The sequence below is a fragment of the Ceratina calcarata genome, unplaced genomic scaffold, assembly GCF_001652005.2.
Source record: "Ceratina calcarata isolate Rehan_Ccalc_2016 unplaced genomic scaffold, ASM165200v1 scaffold305.2, whole genome shotgun sequence".
Taxonomy (NCBI): domain Eukaryota; kingdom Metazoa; phylum Arthropoda; class Insecta; order Hymenoptera; family Apidae; genus Ceratina; species Ceratina calcarata.
In genome coordinates, this window is record NW_017153019.1 from 194049 (window position 1) to 204706 (window position 10658).

At 41.8% G+C, this 10658-nt stretch overlaps 2 protein-coding genes across 4 annotated transcripts; one reads left to right on the plus strand and one right to left on the minus strand.

Moving 5' to 3' along the window:
* The first annotated feature begins 18 nt into the window (after positions 1 to 18).
* Positions 19 to 7015, plus strand: mop (tyrosine-protein phosphatase non-receptor type protein myopic). 3 transcript variants are annotated; one of them, XM_018023517.2, is made up of 10 exons: positions 19 to 452; positions 644 to 846; positions 921 to 1243; positions 1336 to 1448; positions 1521 to 4827; positions 4893 to 5425; positions 5491 to 5954; positions 6021 to 6319; positions 6396 to 6542; positions 6603 to 7015. In XM_018023517.2, the coding sequence occupies exons 1-10, from the start codon at positions 366 to 368 to the stop codon at positions 6728 to 6730; spliced, it is 5604 nt and encodes a 1867-aa protein (XP_017879006.1). In that variant the 5' UTR covers positions 19 to 365; the 3' UTR covers positions 6731 to 7015. The 3 variants fall into 3 exon arrangements, with proteins under 3 accessions (XP_017879006.1, XP_026668804.1, XP_026668805.1); XM_026813003.1 differs by lacking the exon at positions 19 to 452 and having other exon boundaries at positions 798 to 857; XM_026813004.1 differs by lacking the exons at positions 19 to 452; positions 644 to 846 and having other exon boundaries at positions 1152 to 1243; positions 1319 to 1448.
* A 656-nt stretch (positions 7016 to 7671) lies between these two features.
* Positions 7672 to 10514, minus strand: Stt3A (catalytic subunit 3A of the oligosaccharyltransferase complex). The gene is made up of 11 exons (XM_018023526.2): positions 10418 to 10514; positions 10177 to 10344; positions 9953 to 10113; positions 9490 to 9879; positions 9269 to 9422; positions 8956 to 9194; positions 8720 to 8884; positions 8455 to 8643; positions 8161 to 8380; positions 7898 to 8086; positions 7672 to 7817 (listed from the first exon to the last, which is right to left on the minus strand). The coding sequence occupies exons 1-11, from the start codon at positions 10512 to 10514 to the stop codon at positions 7672 to 7674; spliced, it is 2118 nt and encodes a 705-aa protein (XP_017879015.1).
* Between the last annotated feature and the right edge of the window lie 144 nt (positions 10515 to 10658).

Consider the following 10658-nt stretch of genomic DNA (forward strand, 5'->3'; position numbering starts at 1 on the left):
TCACATTCCCGTTACATTCAATTTCAAAATAAAATTACATCAGTAACTATTTATCCAGACGTAGGTTAACATTGTTATTATTTTGACGTGTCAAACAGTATCGACCAAAATTCTATAAACGCCTGATCGAGCATTAAAAAGATAAGACGTACACTCGTTTTGAATTTTGTCCCCTAGGGGAAACTAATACATGCACATAGCTGGCTCAGTTTCGTTGTTACTAGCTATACTATACGCGATAATGAACGGTAGCGAAAAGTGCGTATATATTCTATGAACAGATCCGTTTTCTACGAGTTTGACAGATGATCAACTGTCAATATTCAAACACTTGGGCAAGATAATATATTAATAAATACTCTACAATGGAGGCCGTACCAAGATTACCGATGATATCCTTTCAATTGAAAGTCAGTCCCGAGCCCACAACGTTTGGACCAAAGTTAAAACAGGTACGAACAAGTGAAATTAAATTACGACTACGTTACATCAATTTACGATTGTCCTTTTCGTCGTATTGTATCGTAAAAGCTTACTCCAACTTTCCTCTATTTAATGATTTCGATCAAACAGTTTAATCGTTATCTATTTAAATTGATTACAATGTGTAGACACGTCATGATATTATTTTGTTTCATTTCAGTATATACGTGACTTTTATAACGAGGATCCCGAATCATATACACATGAAATACGTCAATTAGAAAGCCTACGTGCCCTGGCTATAAGACCACCCATCGACGTAGCGGGCTGTTCGTTGTTGAAAAAGTATTATTGCCAGTTGCATTTCCTTCAGAGCAGATTCCCCATGGGTAAAGACGGGGCAGCTGCTGTCACGTTTACATGGTAAATCAATCGTAAGCAGCAATTAGTACCTATCAATCGTTTTACTTGATGATCAATTTGTTTCGTTTGAACAGGAGGGACACGTATGCTAACATGGTCTGTTCATTGGCAAATATCCGCTTTGAAATCATTTCAATTTTGTATAATATCGGTGCTATGCATACTCAACTGGGAGCACTTACAGAGAGAACATCCGCCGAAGGGATGAAGATGGCTTGTGCTCACTTTCAATGCGCAGCGTGGGCGTTCGAACACCTGAAAAATAGTTACCCGCAGCCACCCGGGGTAGATTTAGCGCCGGAGCTAATGACGTTCATGCACCAGCTTTGCTTGGCGCAAGCTCAGGAATGTATATTAGAGAAAAGTATGCTGGATAACCGGAAACCGTCGATCGTAGGTAAGCGAGAACGAACTGACAATCGCATAACAGCGTCAAATCCTTTATGGCTTTAATCGTGTATCATTCTACAAGATATATGTATCATGCAGCAAAAGTCGCGAGACAAATAGTGGACTATTTCAATCTGGCATTAATTACGCTTGAGCAAGGGGGAAGCGAGGATGGTACCATATCAGACACAGTCGGTACTAAAATTTATAAGGTACATTTTAAAACATTATCTAGTTATCGCTACGTTACGGAACATCGTAAATATACGATTTTACTTTTTCAGAGCTGGAAGGTTTACTTGAAATTCAAGAAGGCGTATCACTTAGCGGTTACTTATTTATATCAAGGCTTAGCTGCCGAGGAGCAGAGAAAGATGGGAGAACGGGTAGCGTTTTATAATTCCGCGTTGGCTTCTCTGAACGAGGCGCAGTTACTCTACTCGAATATTCCTGGAGAAAAAACGATTATAGAAGAGGCATTAACTTTCACGAACGACGTGATAGAAGGGAAGCGTAAAGCAGCCAAGAACGAGAACGAGTTCATATACCACGAGGAGGTGCCTGAAAAGGAAACATTACCTACTGTGAAAGGAGCACCTCTAGTTAAAGGGATATCGTTCAGTATCAACGATCCCGAAGTCTCGGGTCCTGATATATTCGCCAGATTAGTACCAATGAAGGTACACGAAGCGAGTTCGATGTATTCGGAGGAGAAGGCGAAAATATTGCGTTCCGTTGGGAGTAAAGTAGAAGAGAAGGATCAGCAGTTAAATACCTACCTGACGTCTCTGAAATTAGAGCACATGAGCCTCTGGGATCCCGACGCTCAGACAACGGAATGGGAACGTTTACCTCTGCCTGAGGAATTGGTCGAAAGGTGCGCGGCGATGAACGCGAAAAACGGGATCCAAGATTTGGTCGAGATCATGGACAAATTATCAGAGACTTGCGAGGACGTTGAGAAGATACTGAAGGAAATTAAGAAGCTGCTTCTCGACGAGGAGCAGAAGGAGAAGGAGTATCAAGACGCGGTCGGTAAGCGACCGCCCTCGATAGTCGCAACGGATTTAACTAGAGAAGCTAAGAAATACGAGGAGGCCTATAACAAAGCTTTGGAGACCAATCATTCACTTAACAAAGGAATAACAAAGCATGTAAAGAATTTAGAGTTACTCTCTCAGCCGCTTGCCGAGCTTATCGCTCACATACCTTCGCCCACCGCGTACCTTTCCGAACAAAATACCGATAAGTCGCACAGCGCGATCGAATTAGAAAGAATGCAGACGAAGGAATTGAAACGTATCCTGAACAAAGTCGATGAGATGCGGAGACAGAGGAGCGAGTTGCATTCCAAGCTACGTGACTCGATTGCGCAGGACGATTTAACGCGCTTGCTAGTTACTGCGACGTCCGATTCCGGGCCTTTGGACCGTCTTTTCGCGGATCAGCTCAGCAAACATCAGAACCTGGTGTCGTTAATCGATCAGAACCTAGCTGCACAAGATAACATACTGACCGCGTTAACAGATGCTTACGCTCAAACTGCTAACGTTCGAAAGGGAGTGGAAGAAATTCTGAAACGTCGTGAGCATAAAATCTCCTCGTTAATCGCATCTTATGACGCTTACGAAAACTTGCTAGCTAAATCCAGCAGAGGCCTTGAGTTTTATAGAAAATTGGAAATAAATGTTTCGAAACTACTTCAGCGAGTGAAGAGCACTTGTAAAGTGCAGGACGAGGAACGGGAACAGATTCTTGCGCAGGATAGTAACAAGAATTCGCAAGAAAAGATCGATCCTGTAATAGCGGCTGGTTACGATCCGAACCGCGGCCGATCCGGTGGTAGCGGGCTTAAATTAAAGGATTACTTAAATAACAGACCAGAGACTATTCAGAATCAATATTACAATGTCTACAAAGGGCAGAGCAAGCAGATGGACGTGGCCGGAAAATCGTATTTGAACGAGACTGTGAACAAAGCTACGACTGTCCATCCCGGTGGAATCACCGGGATCGATGCTATGTCGGCTGATAAATCTATGCAGCAGTATTACCCCTCGCCGTATACGGATTACAAAACGAATTTGCCTTATTCTCACGAGTCTAGCACGTACAACGAGAACGCCGCTTTGAATCAAACCTACATGCACATAAATAGTACAGACGCAGCGAGCACTTATCCGCAGGTACTCGGGACGAATACGATGACAGACACTACAGCACAGTATCCAGTAAATTCTTACATATCCAACGGTCAGTATTCTACGACTGTGGACAGCCAGCATAAGTACCCGAGTGTTCAGTCGCAGTACAACTATCCCAGCAGCGCGTTACAGTATGAGACCTATCAACCCACAGTTGATTATGCTGGATATAACGTTGCGCAGTATCCTCCGAATCTCGACAAGACTGGTACCGCTGCTAAAACCGAAATGTCCACTCAACCGTCGACGATAGCGCAAACTATGCCTCTATCGAGCACAGTGAACAAGACAACGGATATGCACGCACATCTCTATACGACTGCGACTCAACCAGGACAGCAGTATGTTCTTGAACAACAGAAATTCGTTCCTCAAGAGCCAGTCCCGATCGTGCAAAATCAGCACGTATTGCCAGACAACCAAATGCAGAATTATACTCTTCCTCAAATGAATCAGAACGAAGTTCCGTCTAGCCAAAGCTACGCCGCTGGCATTTATTATAACGCGGCTGATTTACAAACTCAGCAAGTCGCATCGAACCAGACTATCCCTGCAGCGAGCAACATTCCCGGTTCCGGACACTACGTACAACCGCAGTACATGAACGCGAGCATTCCTCAATCTGTTCATTCTACGACTTCTTTGCCTGTTAAAGACGTGGGCGATTCATACTCCCCGGCGATGCACGGCTCGAATATTCTACAATACCCACAACAGGGGACCGTCGATCAGAGTAAACAAGTTTATACGGATAAAGGATATCAGTATGGATCGCAGACGTTGACTAACGACGCTGCGTTGAATTATCCTAGTACTTATCACGGTATACAGCATCCCGGTAGCGTTTCGTACCCACAGACCATGTTACCTACTGATACCACTGGCACTTATGCGTACGCGAGCACTACGAACGACGCGGAGATGATTCAGAGCCACGCGAAGTCCTCGACGAGTATACAAAATTATCCACAGTCTTATCAGTATCCGCAACAGTATTCGGGATACGGTGGCTACGCTCATGGCTACACTCAGGGATACAATTATGTCCAAGGAAATCAAGCGGCTAACGCGATGGAGGAACCGTATAAAAATCAGATGGGATATACTTATAATCCCACTAGTCAGTGTTACGAATACAACCCGGGGAGCGTTCAGACTTCGCAGCCTGTTCAAGTGTCTCAACCGACTGACTCGGCACCGCAGATAAATACTGGTATTAACAATGTCAGTCAACAGCAAGAGACTAGCGCGAGATACACGAACGCTAGTAACAATTCCACGGTTAGCCAGACTCCGTCTTCTCAGTACTCTAGCCAGACGTATCTGCCGGAAAGTTCGTCCGACAATTATTACACCACGCAGTACGGTCTTCAAATGCAAAATCAAAGTAAGCAGCAAACTAGCTTATTTCTTTTTATCTGTATCTTAATTGTATGTTTCACGTTGTTTCAGCGTCCGTTAGCAAACAAGAAACTTACAGTAATTACAATCAGACGTACATGCAAGCTGCTAACAACGGAACTAATACGACGACGAGCACGAATCCTACTAAGTCGACTACGAAGTCGGAAACGTCGAACGTAGACCTGCTCGCGGATCTCGATGTCACGATAAACCACGCGCCTTTGGTCCCGGAGGTACGGCCTGCGAATAAAACCGAGGAAACCAAATCCCAAGACGAAGCTGCAGCAACTACAACGAAGGACGAAGATGCGAATAACGAGTCGACGAAAGACGACGAGCAACCTGCTGCTTCGTCTAGCGTCGTCGAGGACAAGACGGAGAACGAGAATTTACAAATCGTATGGGACACGTGGTCGAACGATGTGCAACCTAAGAAAGATCCGTTAGGAGATCCTGCAGCGTTGCAAAAATTCGTCAGCGAGGTAGAGAAGTACGAAAAATTTGTAGATAGTTTGCTCGTAAAGACGTTGAGCGGTGCGACCAATCTCGACATAAAATGGAAAGAGGTTCAAGAATTCGAAGTAAGTTGAACCGCGTTATTCCTGTACCATCAAATACCGAGATCGTCTCACGATATTTGTTCTAGGAAAGGGAGAGCAGTAAACAATCGTGTACAGTAGCGTTGGCGCATTCCTCGGAAAACAGAGTGATGGAGTGTATCCCGTACGATACAACTAGGGTACAAATGTCGACTACGGACGTTCCGAACTACATCAACGCTTCCCATATAATGGAGATCACGCAATGGATACCAACAGGATTTATTATAACTCAAGCGCCGTTGCCGAACAAACTAGAAGTATTCTGGACGATGATATGGGAACAAGAGAGCGAGATAATCGCGTGTTTAATATCCGATTCGCAATTAAGCGGAGAGATATATTGGCCTATAAACGAAGAAGACGTGCTGAACGTCGGTAGCTTTACGATTCGGTTGAAAAAGAGAACCAATCATATGTCGTACGTCCAAAGAGTTATTTCTGTGCATAATACTAAGAAAAATTCCGAAAAGACTGTCGTGCACATGCAATTCCTCACATGGCCTTCAAAGTAAGGAAAACTTTGATATTGTTGGACTGATCCATTCATGTTAACGGATTTCGTTTTGTTCCGTAGCGGTTTTCCTAGTAGTCCAGGCCCGTTGCTCAGCTTCTCGACGGATGTGATGACCGAGCAGGCATTAAGACATTGCACGAAACCAGTAGTGGTCCACTGTCTAGATGGCGGAGCATTGAGCAGCTTATTCCTCGTAGCAGCAGCGACGGTGTGTCATATACGTGCGGGTTGCGGGATAGTCAACGTACCCCTGGTATTCAAAGGTCTTCTGAAGTGCCGTAAACAAATTGTAAATAAGGAGTCCTTGCTGTTCGCATATCAGCTAGTGTTGTACCATGCTCAAGACATTTTAATGAAACGTAAGGACTATTCTCTCTTTGTTTCTCATCTACAATTGTTCTCGAGTTGTTGCTGATCGGATTTGTCAATTATTAGGTGGAATATTATCGTCTACTCGTTCGACGTTCGAGAACTTTGAAGGGTTGAAAGGAAGTAAAGATAAAACGAACAGAAAGATGCACCCTTCAGACGACTTCCTTCACAGCCTCGGTATCAACGCGCAGCGAGCCGATGCCGAGCAAGGTAAGATTCTTGTTTTCGTTTTTTAAAGAAAATGATGTGTTCATTTGGTTGAAACTTTAGGACGGCAAAAAGGTTCTACTGGTAGTGGCATAACGCATTCTGTCGCGGCGTCGATCCAAGAGAAATCTAAAGAAGGAGCGATAGATCCTTTGAGCCAGCTGGATCCTCTATGGTCTATTAGAAGGTAATCGATTAACTCGCAAGTAAAATTTTATTATGCACCTCGGTAAATAAATCTCTTATTTAAATGAACGATTGCATTCCCGCGTTTCTTAAATTAACGAGAACTGCTAACGGTAAGATATAACTAAGGTAATTGTATAAACGACGCTATTCGTATTGATTCGTATCGAGCCGAAATTCCCGAGACGCGAAGACAGTTACGGCTCGACAAATATTTCGTAATGTTTTAAGTTCTAAGGGTTTTACAGTCTGTAAAATATATCGAATAAAATGTATGTATAAAAAGACAAGTGCCACCCGTTCAGATTTATTCATCTTCACCGGGAAATCGCGTACACGTTCATGAAACAGCTAATATTAGTTACACCTTTGTTTGTTTTCTTTTAGAAGCAACACACAATATAAGGCATACGTTTCTAAAGTATACGCATAATAAATAGGTACATACTTTCAATATACATATATGCATGCACCCAAGTCTCGAAATCGGCTAGTATCAATTATCGTACCAAGTCCCGATGAAATGATTCGTACGTATAGTAATTTGATAATTTAATGATTAAAATAAATGCTTGTTAGAGAGTATTCAATTTTATAAAGTACACCCCAAATGTTCTTTAATGATACATACGTCGGTACAGTTTCGTAAACGCTATTAAAATGAATGTGTTTCAGCACACTCGTTCTTACATTAGTATAAAGATTACCTCCAAAATTAAGTTACTTTATATGTAGATGTAATTACGTTCGTACTAAATTAACGTGTATAACGAGGTCTGAGCATGTCTTTTATAAAACTTTCAATTACACTAACGCGCAGTGGAAATGTACGTGACTCTGTACTTAGTGCCTTCTTGATATCTCGTAGACAATTAAGAAACTTACAAACGAGTGAAATTACGAAACACGAATTACGGGGAATTGTGGCAATGTTACTTCTCTCTCATTAGATCCCTCTGTTCCTCAAGTCCTTCACTTTGTAAATCCGGACGAGCCAGTGTTCCGTGGTGTAAGCTTCTTCTAACGTATCGAGCTCAAAGTCTTTATTACCGATCTCCATATTTCTGACTCTGTCATACCCAGATGGTTTGCCTGTACAATCACCCAAGTATAGATTACCTTCGAACATTATACATTGAATTCGCGTTCTATTTCATATTCCGGAGACTTACCGCCTTCTGTATAAACTTGACCGAATCTGTAATAACACATTTTGTACATAAGACAATTAAGCAAAATCGGAGAACCCTCTTTATCAACTCTGAATTCACCCGCAGAGTTGTAATAGTCCCATTCTGTTATGGATTTCCCTTTTTCGGTACTACCGCCGATGCGCACCATCCATAGGAACTTGTTAATATCTATATAGAATTCAACGAAAAATATTTAGACAGTCGATACACTTTTTAAACCCGTAAAATTTCCATTATAATACCGTCCGACGAATAGCCCGTGAGTCCTCCGAAAATAACGAGAACGTAATTCACATCTAACTCTCTCATTATCTCATAAGCTTTCTCCTCTGAGCTTGCCATTGCCTGACCGACTCTTGATATGTGAGTATTGTTCCACGTATTATTGTCTACTAAAATAGTGCGATTCGCCATTGCCGTGATTTGATAACCGTAATCCCACCAAGACATGATCTTAGCATTCTGCGATGAACAAATACAGTTGTAGACACTTGCAATTATTACCGAATTATTTGAAACGTATTCGAAAGTATTACTTCTGGAGTGTTCATGCGTAACCAGTAATACGCTTCCCTGAAGTCATCGAAAATCATACGACCACCGTCTGGAGAACGTGCCGATAACACGATGCTGGGCGAGCTGTAAGCTTCTGCTGTGACCCACGTGCAATGGATGGTATACGAAAAGAAGAGAATGCACATCATAGTTATAAAAAGCATGGCAATCTGGAAACGTACAAGCATCGATATAAATCTTGTACAACTTTAAATTCCATAGGAAATGGTAATGGAATATTGTTACCTCGCTCCTGAGAACGTAATTACTTTCAAATTTCTTTGATTTCTTATCACCGGTCTTTCCTCTGTCCAATTGTTTCATGTAAGTGATGAGTAAAGAGGAAGCTGCGATTCCACCCAAGATACACATCACGGGAGCAAGGACTAACATCAAACGAACCATCACACCCTGAATAGAATTCAAAGGATATTTAATTCGAATTCGCCTTTCTTAAGATAGATCTTTTACTATTTACTCACGGCAAAGTATAAACTTGTAACTCCATACAAGATGAGGAAAATGTTCGAGTCCGTTAATTTCGAGAAACAGAAGTATAAACCCGGTGAAAAGAGGAATACTAAGATCTGGAGATCGAAGTAAAATGAACTCCAAGATGTTGGCTGATGTTCGGAAACGGAAGCAATTATCGGTATATGATTCTTCGCGTACGACGGGTCCAAGAGGGAATAAAAACGACCAGTCCAAGGAGATATTTTTCCTTAAAGAAAATTGACGAATTTAACATGAACGTTCTCTGACACGATAAAACGTCGTCGATAGAATCGTACGTACCTGTGATCGTTAAGATAACACCCAACACGAATGTTACACTGACTACAGAGATAAGAAGACCTCGGAACAATATTTCGAAATCTTCCTGCGACATTTTACTACGCAAATAATCAACGAGGGCATGAATCTGACAGAGTCCAAAAACGCCCAATGCCTGAAGAGATGTCGAAGTATTAAATATTCGTTTAAAATATTTTCTCTGTAAAATTATCAGCACTCACGAGCATGTGTTCAGAGCTCTGGACCGGTTGGAAGCCGACGAACGATATTTGCATAGATAGAATCGTTCCTAAGCAGTACAAGATACTGTACGCCGTGTATATCCTGTGAGAAAATCTACCAGTCGCCATTAACGTTAACACGTGTAAAGGAATGAGATTGATTAGGAATACGTAGCCACCCCACGAAGAAACCATATAAAAATATGCGAGAGCGGCGCAGGTAGCCCAGCAAATCGCTCCCGTCTTAACTGCTTTGATCCACATGTAATATGTAAATAACATACAAAAAATAGCTATGCCTTCGTTATCGTAAGATCCCGCTACTGATCGCGATATATAACCAGGGACAATTGCTATCATAGCTGCAGCAAATAATCCTGACGCAGAATCCTTGAAACAATACAATCCTTGTAAAATAACATTTGTCATGGTAGCATAAAGGGATCGCTGGTAATCGTTTTACCTTCAATTCTTTGGTGAGTAAATAAGTAATAATTGTCGTCAAACTAGAAAATAACGGAGCGAGGAAGACACAGATAGTACGTATGTCTAGAGTAATATTTAATAACCATGATATATGATATAACGCTGCCGAAGTTATCATTAAACCTGGATATATAGTCCCTGAAGAGAAAGTAATTTAATTATTTATTCGATTCGTATGAACGTCCGTTACTGTATACACACCTCCAATTATCCTCCCAAGAGGATACCAAACCCGATCATCGAACCAATTATGGAAACTATAAAATCCATTTTCTGCTAAGTATTTTGTTGTGCGATAATTGAAATACGGGTCAAATTCATGGATAACACTTTCAAATCTTAAGACTGAGAATAATCTCGTAGCAAACGCTGAAAGGAAAGAAAAACATACATTCGCATAATGGAAAATATTGTGAATCCTGAGAATCGTAAAAGGACGTACATAATATTGCTGCCAGAGATAAGACGGTCAATTTCAAAAGCGTTTCCTGCTTGGGAGCAGACATACGCAGACCCCTCGTTTTCATCAATGTAGTCATGTTGATAAGACTATGAGGTATCAATTTCGGTAAGCACCACTTTCACTTCAATTTATCTAAAACAGGAAGAGATTGCAATTGTTCATCTGGACATTGTATCCGTTTAAATATGAAAAAAACCACAGCTGTCTCGCATGCGGAAGC